This window comes from Aquarana catesbeiana, linkage group LG03 (assembly GCF_042186555.1).
Source record: "Aquarana catesbeiana isolate 2022-GZ linkage group LG03, ASM4218655v1, whole genome shotgun sequence".
NCBI lineage: Eukaryota > Metazoa > Chordata > Amphibia > Anura > Ranidae > Aquarana > Aquarana catesbeiana.
The window spans coordinates 67328878-67351436 of record NC_133326.1 but is presented as its reverse complement, the minus strand read 5'-3'; the positions used below and the strand labels follow the sequence as shown (position 1 = coordinate 67351436).

The 22559-nt window shown below is 42.3% G+C and overlaps 1 protein-coding gene across 2 annotated transcripts in view; it reads right to left on the bottom strand.

Annotated features, from left to right (window-relative positions):
* Positions 1-268: 268 nt before the first annotated feature.
* Positions 269-22559, bottom strand: part of SECISBP2L (SECIS binding protein 2 like) — a 113036-nt gene continuing 90745 nt past the window's right edge. Inside the window, exons 16-19 of one of the 2 annotated variants that reach the window (XR_012242768.1) lie at positions 21435-21589; positions 10500-10719; positions 1705-7907; positions 269-1655 (exon numbers count right to left, since the gene is read on the bottom strand). Coding sequence is in view for 1 of the 2 variants with exons in the window: in XM_073618664.1 (XP_073474765.1) it covers positions 7294-7907; positions 10500-10719; positions 21435-21589 (989 nt within the window). In the remaining variant the exon portion in view is untranslated. Of the gene's footprint in view, positions 7908-10499; positions 10720-21434; positions 21590-22559 lie in introns of both variants that reach the window. The other variant, XM_073618664.1, reaches the window with a different exon arrangement.

Here is a 22559-nt window from a genome sequence, read left to right as displayed (position 1 = left end):
CCTATGCACTACAAGCTCCTGGCTAGATTTGAATGGTAACATGCAGCTTAATATTAGAACTCTAGCTGTGTTATTACTTTACACATGGAGAAGGACTCAAACTTAGAGAGGTACAGCCAAAGCTTGTTTGGCTGCAATTCTCCTATGGATCACAGAAGTGCAGTTTGTTTTGCACTCCTGTGATCCGTTTTCAGCAGAGAGCAGGCTGAAGTCCGCTCTCTGTTGATGTCAGAGTCAGCCCAGGCTTGGGTATCATCACGACCACGGAGTCGGGAAACACCCAGATGGCCGCTGTCTCCTCCACAGCTCAGCGATCCAGTGAGCGAGGAAGAGGCAGAGCAGAGAGCTGTGAGGACCAAGTGATCGACAGTGTTCAATCGCTCGGTTCTCAGTGTAGAGGGGACAGATGCTGCATCCACCTAGGCAAGTATGAATTAAATAACAAAAACAAACATACTTCTCTTTTAAGCCTAGTACACACGATAAGAATATCGGACAAATGATTGTCTTTTATTTATTTGCATGCTAGTCTTATATCGAAACCCAATAGGTTACTAAAGATTCCTCCTGTATTGAATTGTATTGTAACTGTACTCTCTGCCCCCATGTTGTAAAAAGCGCTGCACAAACTGTGGGTGTTATATAAATCCTGTATAATAATAATAATAATAATAATAATAATAATGTATTCTTTAATTTCCAAAGACGCATGGTCTTGGTCACACATTTTTTTTTTGTACAAATACCATACGAATTACACAAAAATCGCTCATTCTGGTATCGTATGAGAACATTTTTAGTGTTGGTCTCTTTGGATATTTTTGCATAAACCAACGTGATCGGCTCTCGAAAGCTGTGTATTAATGATCATATTATTGCACATTCGGTCTGAAAGTGGTATTTTTAAGATTTTCTCATCGCATGTACTAGGCATTTCCAGACTTATTAAAGAGTTCAAACTATGCAGCTCTGACCAAAGTTAAATAATGCTGTTGCTATAGGTGTAACTGAAAAAGTTCCAGAGATGGCATCCTTTGGGTCTTGCCTTGTTGCTAGGACTTTGCTAATACGCGTGCCCAGCATATTTAAACTCCCTTGCATGTGCAATCTCCACCCCCCCTCTCGCAGTAGCTCTGAGCTCAGCAAAGCTGCGACAGGAGATAGAGGACCACACATGTGCAGGGGGTTTGAGAGCTTGCTCCTGTGATGATAGGGTGAGCAGTACCGGCTGGAGTGTCTTAGCAACAACCTAGCAACAGGGCAGGATGGTATGATGCCATCTCTGAGTTTTTCGTCCTACAGCAAGAGCATTATTTAACTTTAGTCAAGAGCTGCACAGTTTGTTTTTATCTACAGGGGTCCCTTACCTGCATAGGCAGTTTATTGGCAAAGGTGAACTGACCCTTTAAGGCATGTTTATGGTAACCATATATTAAAATTAAAGAGGATCTTCATTCCCACAAATACTGTAGCTGCTGACTTTTAATAAAAAGGACACTTACCTGTCCAGGGATCCAGCGCCTTCCTCACCCTGGGAGGTTATTTGCCGGTCTTTTCAGGTCCCCGTGCCACCATGTCTAGTGTGGAAAGCCAGCTGGGACTCCTTGCAGCTTCACGTCGGGCTTCCTGCTGCAATTTGTGAATGATCCTGCAGCCTTCTGGAACCTGTGATGTGTCCAAGAAGGCTGCAGGCAAAGAAGCAGCCACAAGTGCCCAAAGTTGAAGGAGAAGGAGGGAGGAGGCTGAAAAGCAGAACTTCACCTTTTGGGTGAAGATCCGCTTTAAGCTTTTATCCAGGCTGTAATATTAATGGAATATTGTTTAAATGTTGCTTGATAGGTCCACTTTAAGCTAATAAGTTTCTCCCTTAGAAAGCATAATTACTGCAAATTCTCAAAGACTTAAGTAGTGGTATACTGATTGAATGGATAGGACTATCCATATATATGAAACACTCTGTACACTTTGATATAGGCCTCAATCACAGACCATAGTTAATGTTTAACAAGAACGTTAACTAACCTTCATGCTTTTCATTGCCCAGTGACAATGTTAACGGAAATAAATGGAAGACTAATACTAAAATGTAAATATATACATACAAATTTTTAAAATGATAATTTTGGACACTTTAGTTTCTCATACAAGCAAACTTTACAGAAAAACAACAGGAAACGACAAGAAGATTTAGGAAGGAAAAGTAATTTCCTTCAGTAGAGTACGCTGAATCAGGTAGTCCTAAAATCACAACCAACTGCCAATCCTATTTCTTTAGGACCCACAGCACAGAAGACGAGAATGCTTCCAGCTAAATTGCCTCTAGAAACAGGTACAAGTTATCCATTGTAAACCATTTCCATTATGCATTTGCGCAAACTTCTTTCTTCCTAAATCTTTTGTCACTCGACTGTCAGATAGCAAATTCATAGCAAACTCAAAGCATTTAGAAAATAAAGAACGTTTTAATACATATCTGGATAACAAATCTTTTTTAAAACACGTATATTTTGGAATTCCTGGGTAATAAACAGAAAGAATATATTGGAATAAAAAAGGACAGTATTTGCCATGCCCTGTGTGTCATTCATTCCTGGCAAAATGTAACATTTTAATGAAGATGGATAATTTCTTTTCCCCATTACTGCACCCACTGACTTACACTGTAAGTAGTCACAGTGCTTTCCTTTTTCTGACACATTTGCCAAAATAATGAAGAAAACTGTCTGAAGCTCAATTGAAACATTACCTAACTAAGGATCACCTTCTGTCAGGATCAAGAATCCAAACCTGTTCACGTGAAATAAAAATCAAATTCAAAACGTCTAAGTAAAAGGTTTTCCAAGTTTGTAATTCCATCATTTCCAAAAAGAAGAGGGTACTTGAAACGCATGCAAGCTAAGGTCATGCCACTCATGTCTTAAATGTACTAGTCACCCATACACCAGCAGACAACCTTTTTGTAGAATAAACAAAATGTCCCACCCATGAGGTCACCAATAACCAGTAACATCATTGAGGCAGAATGGCTGCACAAAAAAGGTCCCGCCCATGAGGTCACTAATAACCAGCAACATCATTGAGGCAGAAAGGCTGCACAACAAAAAAAAGTCCCGCTCATGAGGTCACTAATAACCAGCAACATCATTGAGGGCAGATTGGCTGCACAAAAAAGGTCCGGCCCACGAGGACACCAATAACCAGTAGCATCATTGTGGCAGAACGGCTGCACAAAAAAGGTCCCGCCCATGAGGCAGATTGGCTGCACAAAAAATATCCCGCCCATGAAGTCACTATAGCCAGCAACATCATTGAGGCAGAAAGGCTGCACAAAAAAGGTCCCGCCCATGAGGTCACCAATAACCAGCAACATCATTGTGGCAAAAGAGATGCACCAAAAGCTTCCCTACAGTGCACAGCCAACGGATATAGTTGGCCTCATTCCTTATGCTATGCATTTCAAGACCTTTGTTTCTAAACAGGTCTGTTTAATTAAAACTGTACAATAAGCCAGTCACCTGATGGAAACTGAACAATAATTATACTTCTCAAATATTTAATACAAAAAGGGTAAGAAAAGTGTAGTAACTAGTAAAAAGACTTCTGGATCCACAGACGTGTAGTTGTAGCTACTTACATAATATATACAAAACATGTTCAATTTGTTTCCTTTGCTGGTAAACACCTCCCAGAAACTACGTCCAAGATTGGTTTATACACAAAGCCAGCCTCTCTTTGTTCTAATTACAACATGGAAAAAACAGGACCACCCTAAAGCCCATAGACTCTATTGCATCATTAAAATAACACGACATCAGCATAAAAAGAGGCCGTTTACTGCCATATAGACAATCATACAGCACCAAACAATCATGAACATTTGGTTGAACAGTTTTAGACTCCATTCTACCAGTCCAAAGTATTCTGTGTGTGGCCTACAGAAGCTAATCTGAGTAGTCGGTCTACGTAAAGTCGAGAGGAGCACATCGTTTTGGGTTGCATTTGGTAAGGGGGACAACTGTGTAAATCCTGACAGTACATATCTGTCTATGTAAGTGATTTAGAACAGCTAATAACCCACAGGTACTGATCTTAGCATTACTTAATCTAATAAGAGTCACACACAAAACAGAAATAAGTACTACATATAAGTTACAACACAAAGAAATAAAAATGTTGAAATGTTTGTGCAGAGTACAATTTTATGATACTATTTTACTTCACTAGGTGCCAACTATTGCAGGAAAGCTGAAAACTACTAACCTACAACTGATTGCAGACTAAGTGACAACTGACACTATATGCGGTTTGTGTGTGTCCGGGGGCATGCACTCGCCCGGCTGTCAAACTGGGACCAGCGGATGTGTCTGTGCAGCCCCTGTGACCCAATAGACATGAATGGGACTGCCTGCACCGAACACCTGTCCATCCCATGCAGGCGAAGACAGCCCTTCGTACTGGTGTACGGGTATATACGCCTGTGTGAACGAAGCCTAACAGGGCGAGAATGTCACCAGCACACCATGGATCACACAGTGGGTCCAAAAGCTTTATTCAACGATCACATCGTTACAGCCAATAGCAACGCTTCAGAGCCTTGCCGGACCCCTTCATCAGGCATGTGATGAGGCCTAACAGGGGCTCAAGACAGCTGCAAACAGCACATCAATTAAACTGTTTGATACTGCTGTGGGTGCCTGAGCAGGATATATTGACAGTCAGTTATTTATGAAGACCGCAATTATTTATGGTTCAGTAGCAAGAACTCTCAGCCAAACTAAGCTCACTTTACAAATAGCAATTTGACAGCTGTGAAAACACCGCACAAAAATAAACTGTTGCTCCTATACATTCAATTGTATTTATGCACAACTTCATTATAAATATAAAATGAATAGATAACTGAAGAATCCATATAGAATTACTTGCAGAACACAAAACTAACCTCAAGTGTAAATGTTCTTATATTAGGAAGCAGAATCAAAGTAAAACTCCATTTATCAAACTGAAGACATTTAGGGATAACCATAGTTTTAAACAAACTTGAAGGTGCAGACCTGAACTGAACACTATAAAATTGTTAATGTAATTGGGTACCTTGTATTTTTCCAAACACTGATGACAGAGTGAGCAGCATGACAACCTTACCCCCAAACTAAGCTACATATCTTACCGTATAAAAGTATTAAATTGTATGGTCAAAATGCAAAATCATATAGTCATCTCCACATTGTATTTCACTTATTTCTAGCCCACTCCTATTACTTTGAATGATCTTGAGCTTTGTAAACTTACTTTGGGGAGAACCTCACAAATTTATTTGCTTGCAATCACACATTTCACAGAGCCTGCCTTCTGAACTGAAAGGAGGAGTTTTAGGAGGCAGAGTCAGTACAGGAATCGCTGCTTGCAGGCAAGGTACCATGGGATATGTAGTCCTTAGAAATCGAAAATTATCTTACGGGTCACAAAGCTCAGTGTCCACTCGATATCCTGCATCTCCTTTGGTTCTAGGCAATGTTACTTTGCACATTTACTTATTTATATTTATGTGCGTATACTTTAGTTGATGTGTGCTGTCCATGTGAGTGGCTTACAGCCTTACGCCAATGTCTGTGTACAACAGTGATTGTATAGGATAACAAGAAAAGGGTTGAGTAGCAGACACAAAGGAGACAAATACAACATTGCTAAGTAGAATGTGTAGGCAGAAGGCAACAAAAAAAAAAAAAAAAAAAAAGGAAAGAGCAGACAGAAGAAAGTGCTGCTTTAGTCATGTGTATAAAGTTGTTTGTGTGCAGGGAGGTTTCAGTGCTGCCAGTACAGTACTGATAGGGAGCAGGAGATGTGCTTCTACAAAGGGGAACTGAAAAAGGGGAGTGAACAGTGAGATGAGCAGACAGCAAATCTTAATGGGTGCAAGAAACATGCAGCATTCTTCTCTTTTTATAATGTGTACAGGACAATAGGATGAAAGGAAAAGACCAATGGGTGTTCTGAGGGGCGAGATACAAAGGAAAAGGGCAATGGGTGAGCTGGGGGTTGGGATACATAGGAAAAGACCAATGGGTGTGCCCGGGGGTGAGATACAAAGGAAAAGACCAAGGGGTGTGTGGGGGGTTGGGATACAAAGGAGAAGACCAATGGGTGTGCGGGGAGTTGGGATACAAAGGAAAAAGACCAAATGGGTGTGCTGGGGGTTGGGATACGAGGGAAAAGACCAATGGGTGTGCTGGAGGTGGGATACAAAGGAAAAGACCAATGGGTGTGCTGGGGGTTAGGATACAAAGGAAAAGGCCAATGGGTGTGGTGGGGGTTAGGATACAAAGGAAAAGACCAATGAGTGTGTTGGGGGTTAGGATACAAAGGAAAAGACTATTGGGTGTGCTGGGGGTGGGATACAAAGGAAAAGACCAGTGAGTGCGCTGGTGGTGGGATACACAAGGAAAAGACCAATGGGCGTGCTGGGGGTTGGGATACAAAGGAAAAGACCAATGGCTGTGCTGAGGGTGGGATTTTACTGTTCTGGAGGCAGAATCCCTAATGTGAAAGTGGCATTTAGCTTTAACAATAAATACAATAGAATAGGATAAGATAGGTTAGATTACCTAAAATATATATAGAAAAAAAAACAACTCTTCTGAGCACTGCCAAACCAACGTGGCCTTCCGGTCTTTGAGCTTACTCCAATTACAAAGGGGAAGTGGGGAACTATCTGGGGTGAGAATTTCTTATCCTGAGCCACCCGAATGCAGAAACTGCATTCCCGTTTTCTTTCTCAGAGCAAATATCCACTTTTACTAATATATGGAGTGTATGAAAGGAGCCAATTCACTACACCAGCCCTTGCAGTGCCTAGCAGAATTCTGGTAAACATAATGTACCCAATTATATTAACTATTTTGCAGTTTAAATGTAGTTCTCTTTTAAGCATGTGGTCATATTTTTTTATCCCTGTTAAATTTACACAATGAACTGCAGAAAACAGAGAGCAGCTTGTTTTGTGTCTCTAAGTGCGTGTATACATGCACAGTAAAGTGCATATACTGACAAAAACATTCCTTCCTGTGCCCCCTAGTGCTGATGTACAGAAAAAGCAACAACACGATTAATAACAAATAACATTATTTACATGGAATTAAATATAGATTAGACATTTAAACAGTGCAAAACAATGAGATGAAACATGTATGGGAATGGATGCAATTCTCCCAGTAATTCTGTAGAAAGACCAATTCCTGAGTTTGTTGTATTCACTGATTTTTTTTTTTTCCTACATAAAATTAGAGCTCTCTTTTATAAAGCCTTCCCAGCACTTGGTGGGTGTGATCCATTCCTGGGAAGCTTTTCCACTGTCCTTTCCTTGCATTCAACAACTGGGTCTACATGTTCAGAGGGCTCTGCATCATCATCGTCATCTTCACTCTGCTCTATATTATCCTCTTCAGGGCTATTCACAAGCTGAAGTGTCTCCATAGTCCTTTGGGTCTCCGAAACCCAGGACTCTATTCTGCTTACTGAAATAGGTTCCTGGTGATACTCTTCTTCCTCATCATCATCTTCCTCCAGCATTTCTGGTACCAGAGTGCTTGTTGTACTTGTCATGGAGGAGCTGAGGACGTCTCTGCCGCTTCCATCCCATGATCCAGTTTCAGTACTCTGCTGGGATGCCCATTCCAGGTTGTCATCTGGTTTCACCTCATCTTTTTCTACTGGAGTCAACTTGCCAGGCTTACTGCCTGAGGTAGTAACACCAGGAGTGGTCAGTGGTGTTTGTTTATGTATGCTGGCTTTACTATCAGATTGAATGTTAACGGTTTGTTCCGAGTCCATGGTCCTCACAGAGCAGTCTTCATTTTCCAATGCTTCATGTCCATCAGATGTTTCTACCATACTTCTCCAATTTGTTTCTGTTGCAATACAAAGCACAAACAGTATTATTGATAAAAACTCACAAAATAAGTGCGACAACAACACATGCTTTTACAGGCATTGTGGATCCATTAGCTTATTATGGATTGAGTAAAAAGTAAACGAAAGATGCAGTACTATAGGACCAGATCAACAAAAGATGCATTACTATAAGACCTTATCAACAAAAGATGCAGTACTATGGGACCAGATCAACAAAAGATGCAGTACTATGGGACCAGATCAACAAGATGCAGTACTATAGGACCAGATCAACAAAAGATGCATTACTATGGAACCAGATCAATAAAAGATGCAGCAATATGGTACCAGATCAATAAAAGATGCAGTACTATGGGATCAGATCAATAAAAGATGCAGTACTGTGGGACCAGATCAATAAAAGATGCAGTACTGTGGGACCAGATCAATAAAAGATGCAGTACTATGGGACCAGATCAATAAAAGATGCAGTACTATGGGACCAGATCAACAAAAGATGCAGTACTATGGGACCAAATCAACAAAAGATGCAGTACTATGGGACCAGATCAACAAAAGATGCAGTATTATGGGACCAGATCAACAAAAGATGCAGTACTATAGGACCAGATCAATAAAAGATGCAGTACTATAGGACCAGATCAATAAAATATGCAGTGCTATGGGACCAGAACAAAAGATGCAGTACTATAGGACCAGATCAATAAAAGATTCAGTACTATAGGGCAAGATCACCAAAAAAATGAAGTACTGTGGGATCAGTGCAAATATGGAAACCAGTACATCCATACAGAACTCCTGACAAACTGCTAAAAACAGAAATTAAATTCATACATGTTTAAGGTTTTATCCGAGGATGGATTTTGTCACGTAAATTTCAAGAATTACCCAGCTCTGCCACACTGCAAAGCTAGGCAGGTGACCCAGTTAAGCTGGCAATAGAAGGATCAAATCTCAGTCAGTTCAACAGGGACCGGCTAAGATTGGATCCATCTATGGGCAGGCTGGTTGTACCATAATTCGACTTGGGTACGACCAGCTTGTCGGATTTTTATACATGCAGTTACTGCCGATGGCTATAGCTGTTAGCAGTTATCATGGTGTTCTGCCAGGCGGGAAGACTCCCTACCGGCAGAACACAATAGCACTGCCAGAGCGATTCCCCCATCAACACAGTAGCGAGTGATTTTCTTTCCTTCCACCCATATTACAGGCCCTCCTCTAGGTGCTCTTTGGACAATGAATTAGCATCCTCATCTATGCACAGCAGGATTTAAGCTGTACCAGAAAGCAAGAAAGCTGAACCAGGGAGTAGTAGAACGATCTATTTTAACTGTGTGCTAAAAGCCCTGTGTTGGCAGGTTTTTATTTACTTTAAAAACTACTCCACTTCCCTGTACAAGTCAATGAGAATGCAAAAGCAGCTTTACACAGGTTGATGCAGAATAGAAGAAAGTTAAAGTGGAAGTCCACCCTAAAACTAAAATCGATACATCTACAGGCATCCATGATCTAACACTAACCCTGTAAAGAAATCATTATACATACCTTTTTTAAAGCCGCTCCAGTCCGGTCTCCAGCGGCGGAAGCTCTGCAGAGGACACAGCCGTCAAAATGAATGGGAAGTGACATCATCTATAGACTTACTATGGGGCTTCTGTTGTCGGCTGTGTCCTTTGCACCTGCCTACACAGCGAAGTGGCAGCTGACAGCTCAGCGTGGGACCGGAGCGGCTTCATAAAAAGGTATGTATACCGATTTCTTCTTTGCAGGGCTAGATAGGTTAGTCTCAGATCGTGGATTTCTGTAGATGCAGGGATTTTAGTGTCAGGCTGGATACACACTATACAATTTTCTTCAGATTTTTTCCTTTAAAAATTTACCAAAACTATATAATGCAATTAGGCAGGCCCTTGCACAACATAGTTGAAGGTAAATCTAAAGGAAATCTAACAATAGTTGTATGGTGTGTATCCAGCTTTAGGCTGGACTTCTACTTTAAAATGCAGGGGTCTTAAAGCGGAACTAAACCCTTCTATCTTTTCAGTCAAGGAAGCTGCCATCTTAGCCTCTGTTTGATCTGCAGGTGCCATGGTGCTGCACATGTAATAAGTTATGACTCCAGCCATTTGATGGTTTGACAGTTTGGTTGAGGGCACAAGCAAATGTGACAGTTACATTCCCAACATGTCGGGAATGTAATTGTTTTTTGAAACTGTTAAATTGAATGGCTTAGTTCCGACTTAACTACAGGTAATATGCACCTGTCAATGAACTCTGAATGTAACTGATGTAGAATGTGAGTGGGATGCACCTGAAGGCAAACTATATCTGCCCATTGACACTAGCCAAAAGCTTGTCGAGACTGGCCCTTAGTGTTTGTCTGGGGATTCACCTTGCCCTAATGCAGCAATACATTATACCTAGTTATAACTACAGATAGACAGACTGAACTTTGTCAGCAAGAGTAATTTCATTAACAAGCCTTCTTTTTAATGTTTCAGACATTCTTAAAACCATTTCTATGTAACTATGTATTTCATCTACCAAACGATAAATAAATCTAACTATTTGCAAAAAAAACATACCGTAGTCCTTCTCGTTGACTTCTGATATTGGCTCAGAGATGACGCTGCAGAATGAAATTGCACTGGCTGCAGAGGGGTTACGAGAATGACCCATGTGGTGAGGAACTTTTTTAACATTCTTTAGAGCCTCCTCAGCCTGTTCCTGCTCCATTGACGACACCATATCTTTGTACGCCTTTCTGGCCTCTTCCGTCAGTGACACCAGGTTATTAAATAAGTTCTTAAAAAAAAAAAAAAAAAAAAAAAAAAAAAAGCACATTACATAATAATCAAGGTAGAGTCACTGTTTGCATTTTCACGTATAAAATTATTCTTTCAATACTATTAAACTTAGATTGGTTAAAGTGGTTGTAAAGTCAGACGGTTTTTAATTGAATGCATTCCATGCATTCAGATAAAAGGCCTTCTGTGTGCAGCAGCCCCCCTCAGCCCCCCTAATACTTACCTGAGCCCCATCTCTATCCAGCGATGTCCACGAGCCCCTCAGCTGTCTGGGACTCTCCCTCCTGATTGGCTGAGACACTGACAGCTGCAGGAGCCAATGACGCCACTGTCAAGTCAGTTAGCCAATCGGGAGAGAGAGGGGCGAGGCAGAACCGCAGCTCCATGTATGATTAGACACAGGAGCCGCTGCAGCTCAGCTCAGGTGCCCCCATCCATGCAACAGTAGGGAGGGTCCAGGAGCAGCAAAGAGGAACCCGAGAAGAGGAGGATCCAGGCTGCTTAGTGCAAATCCACCGCACAGAGCAGGGAAGTATAACATTTTTTTTTTTTTTTTTTTTTTATAAATAACAAACACACAACATGATACTCATTGTAACATTCTTCCAGAAATCTCTTCTCCCTACTGCTAGGGATATGTTGTATATCTGAATGGTGTCCTCCGCAAACATGTCCTGAACCTCCATTCAGGCACCCTCTGCCACTTGGCAAAATTGGACTGAACATGAGTGAGTATTTCTCCCTACTTATGCTGCCATGGTTCTACTGCTTAGACTCCAAATTAAAGAGCTTTATGGAGAACATACTAGCATCCCCTTCTACAAAAGGCAGATTTTTCTTTTCATGTCCTGAAAACATCCTAAAATGTCCGGTTTATGCAGGAGAGAGGCAGGCAAAAGCAGCATTATATTAGGAAAAACCTTAACAGAGCACTGGGGGCCCTAACCCAGAAACTCGGATAAAAAGTGGAATATGTGTGGCTTTTTAGCAACTCCAAGGCAGTCAGGCTTTGAGTCACCCACCTGTTTTTTTTTTTTTTTTGGTGTCAATCAACTTAAAAAGTAGCATGTCTATTCTATATTGCATATGTGCTGCCAAAATAGAATATAAAAAAAAATACTAAATCACAATTTACAAATCCTCAAAAAAAATATAATTTTTTTTTTTGTTTTACAAAAAAAAAAGGGGGGGGGGGGGGTGGAGAGCGCAAAGACCTAGCGCAGTATATCCTTAAACAAACATTAAACATGACTGCATTCACTTCTAGAGGATAAGATTGTTTTGTATAAAAACAGAACACTGCCTCATGTTGTCACTGGAGCCAGTCGTACTGTGAGTAGAGTCCCTCCATCATTGAGGCGGGACCGGATGTGGATGGAGGAGTGAGTCAGTGAGGAGCGGCGTGAGTGCTCTCCCCACCCCACCTATAGCTTGGTAAAGCCTGAGTGTATGTAGCCGGAGGTATCCTTTGGCTGCTATGTGGATTTACTACTTGCCACCGGTAACCCACTACATGCTACCCACTGATGCCTGAAACCAGCTGATGCGATTGTGGATCGGTGACATGCATGCTTGTGCCGGGTATTCCTACCTGAAGTGGTGCCTTCTCCCCTAAGAAGCCGTGGCGTTTTCCCCTTCAATATCGCCGGGTCCCCCTGCCGCTTGCCAGATATCGCGGGAGCTGGAGCTGTGCGAGACCCGGAAGTAAAAACCGCTACACACGGGAACAGCTAAGACACTCACAAGGTGTCAGCAGGGAAGGACCGCTGAGACCGTCGTAAGCGGCATCGGGAGGAAGGCTGTGCTGAAGGTTGAGCGGGACAACAGTCGGGTTGTGAAGACTCGGACCCTGTGTATCTGTACAGCTGGAGGGCGAATCTCTGGAGGGGTGAGTGGAACCTCAAAATATGAACTGGGACTGAAAGATGCTCTGCTGTGTAGTATAATAAATGCCCCCCACGCTTCAGTTCCTGGGAAGAAGCTGAAACAAATCATAGAACTTTCAGGTCCGGCTGGTGATAGGAAAAGGGGTTTTGGCACAATGTAATACATCAGCTTATATAGTGGTATACTATATTAAGAAACCTAAACGCACGGCTACATCAGTCGTAACGTTGGAAAGCTTGAAATAATACTAAAAGCTCCCCCTCTATACTAGATACCCCCCTATATTGCCTATATCGACTTCCGGCCCCCTTACGTACTGCTGTAGCGCGTTAAATATTACAAATTAGTTGTGCCTGAAGAGGGTAGGAGAAGAGGGGAGAGGAGGAAAAGGAAAAAAAAAAAGAAGGAAAAAGAAGGCAAAAAGGAAAGAATGTCGACAAGAAGGAAGGGAGAGGAGCAGGCAAATATGGAAGCTATGGGGTCTCAGTCTTTGCGATCAGCCAAAGAGAAAGACAAAGACAAAGACAAAGACAAAGGTGGTGCTTCAGTGGTGGCAGGGGCAACGGCAGCTGCGGTGGCGGGAACTGCGAAATTGGAGAGACTGGTCAATATAACAGACCATACACCAACGAAAGGGGGGCAGCAGGTACAAAGTAAATCAGACAGGAAGAGCCTGGGCCAGATGAACACGCTCCCAAATAGCACCACAACAAGGAACCCCTCAAATAAAGGTGCGAGTATGGTGGGGAAAACAATAGAAACAAGTAATACCCAGACACAGGCAACGGAAGCCGAACCAACCCTTAAAGAAATTTTTGCGGCGGTTAACGCATGCAAACAGTCTCTGAGTAATATGGCGGATCAAATGAAAGATATGAGGGAAGAACTCGCCCACGTAAGTCAAGATCTCAAGAAAATGGAGAAAGAGTGTCAGAAACAGAAGGGAGAATAAGCCTGCTGGAGGATGAATTAAACCCAATGAAGCAAGAGTTAAAAGCACAGAAAGACCAGATAAAAAGGCTCATGGAAAAATTCGACGAAATGGAAAATAGACTCAGGAGAGACAATGTGAGGATAGTTGGACTCCCAGAGAAGAGCGAGGGATCAGACCCGGCAGGCTTCATGGAAAAATGGCTAATCGAGACTTTCGGGGTAGAAACATTCTCACAGCAGTTCGCCATTGAAAGGGCACATAGAGTTCCATTTAGGCCCCCTGTTCAGGGTAGCCCCCCAAGAGCGTTGCTTTTGAAGTTTTTGAATTATAAGGATAAGGTGACCCTTCTTCGAAAAGCTAGGGAAAGGGGGAATCTATATCATAACGGAGCCAAAATATCAATGTACCCTGACTTTTCACCCGAATTGCAGAAGCGCAGGATGGAATTCCTGAGTATCAAGCGCAGCCTCCAAATGTATGACATTACATATGCTCTCCTGTACCCCGCCAGGCTCCGGGTAAACGCACTGGGGGGCAGCCAGATCTTTGAATCCCCAGAGAGAGCGCGAGCATGGCTGGATGAAAAGAAAGATCAGCTCTTACCGAAATAAGCGGGGGCTGTAAGCGAGGAAGGAAAGAATATAAAAAGATATAATTTTGTATGTGTGGGGTGGGGGGACTCACAGGGTTGGTATAAAATAAGATAGGGTTTTGTATGGGTGAAGGATGGAAGTTAGGGAGGGGGGGCGGGGGGAGGAGGGGTGGGTGGAGGGTAAGTAGGGTAGGGGTAAAGGAGCGGGTGCTGGTCATGAAAAAAGCCTCCAAAGGGGACCTAGAGTGGTGGGGGGGTGGGGGGTGGGGAGGGATGGGGGAGGTGGGAAGAGGAGGGTAACGATTATAATATGAAGATACAGGAAGGGCACGTTTGCACTTTAAAAAAGAAAAAGAATTATGTCTTTTCTTCCACAAGGCTACACTGTATACACGAGTAAATTATAAACAGTTATGGCAAATATGTATGTTACTTGTATTATGCATAGGTCCTTAAGACTTGAAGTCACTAAAATAAAAAGGTTGTGGGATGGGAAAAAGCACTTAGTTAATTGGGAATGTAAGGTGTTAGGGAGATTTCCTAGTAGTGGGGTGGTGTCTTTTTTTTTTTTTTTTTCTTCTATTTCTACTTCCTTTCTGTCTGTTGATGTCATGCTCGCCTCAATTACTCAATCACTGCCTTTTCCTCTTAATTTAAGATCCCCTGCTCATAAACATAAGTAATAAATCATGGTCCTGAATATTGGATCATGGAATGTTAGAGGGTTGGGTTCCCCTGTTAAAAGAGCAGCTGTATACGAAGGTTTAGATACACTCAAAGTCGAAATTGCCTGTCTGCAAGACACACCTGACAAAAGATACTAAAAATAATTTATGGAAGAGGAGATATCAACATCAGTTCCACTCTACATATACCTCCTACTCTAGAGGGGTTTCAATTTTGATTGGTAGTGGGGTAGCGTTCACTTGCAGACAGTGCAGGTTAGACGATGAGGGGCGGTATGTGCTCCTGCATTGTGTAATGGATAATCTGGAATGTGAATTGGCTAATTTATATATTCCGCCCCCGTTCAAATTGGATATTATGTATAATCTTATGGAATTTATAGTTGACAAGACTGAATTACCAGTTATAGTTGTTGGGGATTTCAATATGGTCTTGGATAATAAAATAGACAGATTCCCTGGGGGGAAACAGAGTCAACGAAAGCAGGAAAACCGGTTGAAACAATTCCTTCAAGAAGCAGGGTTGCTTGACATGTGGAGAACACGGAACCCGAAGGTTCAGCAGTTTTCGTGCTACTCGAGCTCCTGTGCTTCGCTGTCAAGGATAGATTTAGTACTATGTAATGGTTTAGCATCACAAGTAATAAAAAACATAAATTATCACCCTAGAGGGGTATCGGACCACTCTCCGCTTATAACCTCGATAAATCCGGGCCATAAGAAAATCTATAGAACATGGAAGTTGAACCCAGCTTGGCTGGAAGTGATAGAAAACCAGGAAGGGGTAATAGCAGAACTGAAAGAATTCATAAAGTTTAACTCGGGTACCACATCGAGGGGGGTGCTGTGGGACACACTAAAGGCATACTTAAGGGGTTTACTTATACAGAAGGTGTCAAAAATTAAAAAAACGTCCCGGGATTGGGAGGAGCGGTTTAAGAGGGAACTAATTGCTGCTGAAAGAGAGTATACAAATGAACCTTCCCCTGAAAATCAGAGAGTGGGAAAATAAACAACAAAGGTATAAAGATATAATAATTAGGAAAGCATAAAATAAAAGAGCTTTCCAGAAACAAGTCATGTACGGGGAAGGGGAAAAGGTAGGGAAGATACTGGCCCATATAGTTAGGTCCGGCTCCCCCCCTTCCGTGGTCCCGGTCATTAAGACTTTGGTAGGCGAGACAACATCTCAACTGGAAATGATTACTGAGTCATTTAAAGAATATTATAAGAGGTTATACAAGTCGACTGGGTCCAGGGATGAGGGGGAAATGGACAAATTTTTTCAAAACATTGATATACCAACACTAGAGGAGATGGATGTTGAGGAATTGGAAAGACCAATTACTATAGAAGAGATCAAAATGGCAGTATCAGAAATGGCCAATCATAAATCACCAGGTCCCGATGGCCTCCCAGTCGAAATATACAAACAGTATGGGGAGGTACTATTCCAGGAACTTTTGGGTGTTTTTAACTGGGCAAAAGAGCAGGGGAGGTTGCCCACTTCAATGACAGAAGCCACAATAATAGTATTACATAAAGAGGGGAAAGATCCCCTGGACCCTGGGTCATATAGACCAATATCATTGCTCTGTGCAGATGTAAAAATTTTGGCAAAAATTTTAGCTACCAGAGTAAAGAAAGTGATTCATAAAATAGTTCACCCAGACCAGACGGGATTTATGCCCCGTCGAACAACCAGTATGAACATCAGGAGAGTTCTTTTGAACTTGCAGATCCCCACGGTAAATAGAGGTTCGAGAGCAATGCTTCTGTTGGATGTAGTGAAAGCATTTGACAGCATAGAATGGGAATATGTCTGGAGGGTATTAAAAGAGTATGGTTTTGGTCCCTCATTTACTAACTGGGTTAAAGTATTGTATAATGAACCAAATGCAAAAGTAAAAGTCAATAATGATTATTCGACCGGGTTTAAATTAGAGAGGGGATCGAGGCAGGGATGCCCTTTGTCTCCCATGATTTTTGCCCTAGCCATGGAACCATTAGCCACAACAGTAAGACAAGATAGGAAAATAGTGGGGTTCCAGAGGGAGGACGGTGAGGAGCGGATCGCATTGTATGCGGACGACGTCCTCATATTCATGGGAGACACAGAGGGATCCCTGAATCAAGTAATGGATATATTCTCAAGGTTTGGGAAAATCTCGGGGTTATCCATAAATTGGGAAAAATCAGTCCTGTTGCCATTAGACCCAGATAGCATAGATACCCCCTCAAATAATAACAAGTTAGAAGTAACAACGCTAACAAAATATCTAGGTATTAAGACAACCAAGGACCCAGAGAGTTACTTAGATAATAACTTAGTCCCGTTATTAAAAAAATTTAAAGATAAGATTGAAATATGGAAAGGCCTCCCGCTATCAACGGCGGGGAGGTGTAATTTAATTAAAATGTTATGGCTCCCCCCAACTGTTGTATATAATGCAGAACTCGCCAATATGGATAAGCAGGAAATGGTTTGATAAAATAGAAACAATATTTAGAGACCTTATATGGAAAGGGGGATCTCCTAGGATAAGATTGCAGACCTTACAACTACCCACGCGGGAAGGTGGGATGGCAGTACCGCACCCACGTAGCTATTTTTTGGCAGCTCAGTTACAGTGCTTGGGGAAAGACAGCAATGAGAGATTGTCGATCACGGGAGCCCCCCATAGGACACTGATAGAGACCTTGGAAGCAGACTCCTTTGTATATAAAATCCCTACGGTTAAATTAATAAAAAAAGTTTGGAGAAAAGCTAAAGAATTATTGGGAACGGGCGGTTGGATCAAACACACTCCCTTGTGGAACAATAAGTATCTACAAGAACTACAAGAAATAGGAATAATTAAAATATGGAAAAAAAGAGGAATAGAGAAATTAGCTCAGCTATATAATCAATCCTTACTTAAATCCTTTTCTGCATTAAAACAAGAATTTGGTATACCGGATAGTTCATTATATAATTATATACAAGTTAAACACGCCCTTAAGTCACAGTTTGGGGACCAGGGTCCCGTCTGGGATGAGTCTACCGTCCTTCAGAAACTGGGGGACCAGGAGAGCCAACGCGGGCTCATAGCTGAATTATACCCACACATCTGTAAAAACAGCATAGAGGCCCCGGGAAAACTTAAAAGTAGAGGTAAATGGGAGAGAGAGCTGGGAGCACTTTCAGATGGGCAGTGGAAGGAGATACTAGCGGGGGGTCAGCGGGTGTCGATTTCCCCAGCCCAGAGGATCTCACATTTAATGGTACTCCATAGGACATATTATACCCCTAAAAGGCTGTTTGAGTTTGGGAGGAGAGTGGATGCCAATTGCCCTAGATGTCAAGATGAAGGGGACTTGCTGCATATGCTATGGAAGTGCCCGAAACTATTCCGGTACTGGTCAGAGGTTATAGAAACGCTAAATAAAGTTTTCTCACTAGAACTTAAAATGGATCCGAAATTATGTATATTGGGAATAGGGGAGGATATGGACATAGGAACCTCAAAATTACAATAGTTCAGAGATGTCTCTTTCAGGCAAGAAAGTTAATTGCTCAAAGGTGGCAGGCAAGAAACCCCCCGCGGAAAGATGAATGGTTTAAAGCAGTGACTGAAACAATGTGGAAGGAAAAGGCAGTATATATAAAAAGGAGGAACCTAAAAAATTTTAAAAAGCTCTGGAGACCTTGGTTGGAGGAAGTGGGATATCCACTATAATGGAATATAGAGACAATGCCCGTACGAATAGGTATGTTAAAATGTGCTGTAATGATGTGAATGGGGGAGGGTGGATAGGGGAGGGAGGGAGGGAGGGGGGGAGGGGGGGGGGGTTTTGAGGAAGGGGGCGGAGTAGGGGGTTAGGGTTATGGAAAGGAGGGGGGAGGGAAGGAGAGGGAGGAAGTGCAAGGGGGAAAGGGGAAAAAAGGGAATAAATTAGAGCACTTTCGATATGAGTTTTTTATGTACATCCAAGAGTGATGGTTTGTTTGATTGATAACATGTCACTGTAAGAAATACTGTACACCGAGATGTATAATGTATGTATATGAATAAAAATGATCAAATTTAAAAAAAAAAAGAGTCCCTCCATCATATCCAGAGTGGCAATTGACTGGGGAAGTTGGTGCGCTCCCTCCTCCGTCAGATCCTTCTCACAAGCTGAAGCACCTGTGCTGAGGGCAGCTGCATTCCCGGCGCCTTTCAGTACTCCACAGAAGCAGAAAAGCTCCTTTGTGAGGGGGCGGCTGCAGCAGCCTCTGTGCAAGTGCTCATTCACTTGACAAAAGGGGGAACTAACCTCAAAACCTGTTGTCACAGTCATCATTTGCAATCAACTGGAGGGTCCAGCAGCAAAGCTGTGAGTGAAATCTCACACAAAACAGAGGTCGCTGCAGTTGCCCCCTAACCGGAGCTTTTCGGCTTGTGAGGAGTACTGACAGATGTGGGAACGCAGTGGCTGGGTGCTTCAGCTTGTAAGAAGGATCTGACAGATGCGGGATCGCACTAACTTCCCCAGCCGAGTGCTACTGTCAGCTAGATTTGCTACTACGCCAAGGACATATAAAAAAAAAAAAAAAATGAGCTTGCATTACAATTATATGGACTTTTTTTTTTTTTAGCACAGACATATTTTTGGTTTGTTGCTTGTTTTTATTTTTAATAAGATTTTTGTACCTATCGTAAATGTTATTGCTTGAGTCTATTGAGTGGCACAGGAATTCAGAAACAGCTGGGTTGTACTACTCCAGTTACAGGAGTTTGAAGCCCTCGCAAAAAGAAAGTATTGGAAGCCAATCCCCAAATAAGCCTTTCTCTACCCAGGATGCATTCTCTGATTGGACAAGGTAAAGAGTGTGATGTCACAACTCACCTCATCCAATTAGAGAAGGCTTTGCGTCATTGAGAAAATGCAAAGCATCCTCCAATTGGTGCCAATGTTGAGTAGCCACACATGTTGTGTACACAATACAGCTGGGCAACTGCTTGGCATGGAACCTAGAAGCTAGTGGAGATCACTTCAGTAGCAGTGTCTACTACAGCGATTTCCAGCTTCTAGAGGGATATCACAGGTATGCTATATGCATAGTTACATTGGTCCAAGCTTGCAAAAAAATGCCACACCTGGATTTATTTAAATTGGAGCACTGACCACAGTGGGCACAGACCACCGGTTTACACATTCCTACCCAAAGGGGAAATGCTCAGCCACACTTTCAGGTGGGGATGAGGGCACTTCAGAGCATTTCCACTCTGCACAGAGGAATGACTTAAATAGCAAGTGAAGCATAAAACTCTATGCAGCTGTAAGAGCTCTAAAAGGTCTAAGCTGGAACAACCGGCTGATCCTCTAGATGCAAAGTGATACGCACTGCATTAAAAAGGTATGAAACAACCTAATGTTTATCATAAGCACCAATGGGTGACTGTGGTGGCCAAAAATAATCTCTTCTTAAATAAACTGTGGAGACTGAATCAAGAATGGTAACAAGGACAATGGTTTGATTCACAGGCTAAGGAGGATCAGTAATAGAATGTGTTGTAGATGGCACGGATTGTGCTTAGAGCCTCTGAGCAGAATAAGTCAGTAACTGGACACAGACAGAAAGTTTACAGTGGACATGAAGGTGCAGGTGGACACGTTGGAGGCGTCCACCCTGCCCAATGAAGCTGTAGGTTACTCTGAAGATGTGACCCTATAACAAGGCGCTTCAGTTTCCATATTGCAAGCGTTGATTCCACCTGGGGATACTGAGTAAACGCCCCCAGAACCATAAGGGAAGTAAGGGCTGAGGTCACCTGCAGAAGTGGTATAGTCCATGTGTGTCCTTGGGAAGACAAGTTGCACTATGTAGCGGTATGCAACTAGGCCCAATGTGAGGCAGGGATTGAGTACCTAGACAACCTGGCAGCTGGTGCTGATGAGTGTTTCAGGTGGCTGGAGGTGACCAAGTTACTATATGCGGGTAATGGAACACAACTGGAGATCTGAGATCCACGTGGCGCTTCAGGAGCTGCAGTGGGATGGTGCTCCCTCTAGGGTGAATGACAGGAAAAAGTCTGACATGCTTAAACTAATGGATTACAAAACTTCAGTCTTAACCCTTACTACAGTAAAAACCGATGGTGTATTTGAAAAGGCGCTCAGTAATGCAAACAGTAGAGTAGTTCCTGGTGCTTTTGCCCAACTGTCCTTACTCAGTAAGTGAATCTTCAAAGAAATGGACATTGGGACTGTGACACAGCTCGACCTGAAAATATGCTCTGAAACTAAAGCTAGTCATACACGGTTAGGTTTTTTTTTTTTTTTTTTTTTTTCCAAGGTGGATGGCGCAATCCCCTCCAGGACATTGTATTGAAATCCCCTCCAGGACATTGTATTGTACTGACAGCAGCCACAGCTGTCAAGAAAAAAAAAAGGCTTCCAACATGTCCCATCGTCAGATATCGATCAATGGACGATAGAGAAAAGGGCTTTATTCTTCTTTATAGGATTCACTTATTTTAGGATAAGTGGAGCCATGAAAATAATTCCTTTATATCCTGTAAGAACGCAGAACTACTAGATGCAGCCATTTTAGATTTCATTATAAAACATCAAAATAACGATCTTACCTCTGCCCCAGAGTAGCTGAAAATGCCAACAACACTGACAGGTACCAATTTGTTCACACAGCGACCAAGTGCTTTCCTTCCTAGCGCAAAAACAAAGGGAATTTCTTGCTCTCTGGCCATAGCTATGACATTATAGAGGGCCTCATCCAATCCACCTGATAAAAAAGGATATTTGTCTATTAAATCTGTCAAGGCTACCACTAGTCATTCATATAAACAATTTATTACCTCTGTTTATGCAATATAATAAAAGATAGATAACATTTGAGTCCAAATGGTTGAAGGGTAGTGACACTGACAGCCTTGTGGACTGAAGTGACCTCTATACTTCTGCAGACACTGCGAGAAGAAATAAGTAGCTTACTGTACTTTATTCATGTCAGAACCACTGTATAGCTTATGTCCAACACCTGGTTAGCTGAGTAGTTAGATTCCTGAAATGAAATGTCAGGTGACATTTCAATAATGTAGGAGTCACAGTGATGTAAAGCTCGATCCAGGAACAGAAGGGAGGAAGGGATCACCGCTCCAGGTGGATATGTGGATGAAAGACTCTCCTCAGAATTGGAATACCAGGTGCAGGCTAGGCATATAGCAAATGAGGCAAGGAAAAGTTCTGACAGCTGCACTCTGGAATATAGCCTTTATTATAAAAAATCCTAGCTATGAAAAACACTTTTAAGTGTGAAACGCGTCAGCTCGTTTGTCCCATTTTCTGTTGTGGCTTGTAGTTTTTGATTATTTTATAATAAAGGCTATATTCCGGAGTGCGTCTGTCCAGAACTTTTCCTTGCCTCAAGTGATGTAAAGCTCTAATCACTTCTAAGGCCCCATTCACATATCGAGCAGCGGGAATGGGCATTCCGCTATGTGATTTTCAAAGTGTGATGGTCACACAATTCTATGTGTTGCACAAGCCCAACCCATTCGTTTGTCGCCTGAAAAAAAGCTACTGTTCCTTTTCGGGCGACGCGCTTTGTGCAATATACCGTAAATCCTGCACACCAATTGCGGCATTTGGGGTGCCATTGAAGTATTGTGGCACCCAAATGTGCATTTTGCATCGACTGCCTGAAGTGTAAATGGGGCCTTAGCCTTGCCTCATTTCTGCTCATGGACTAAAAA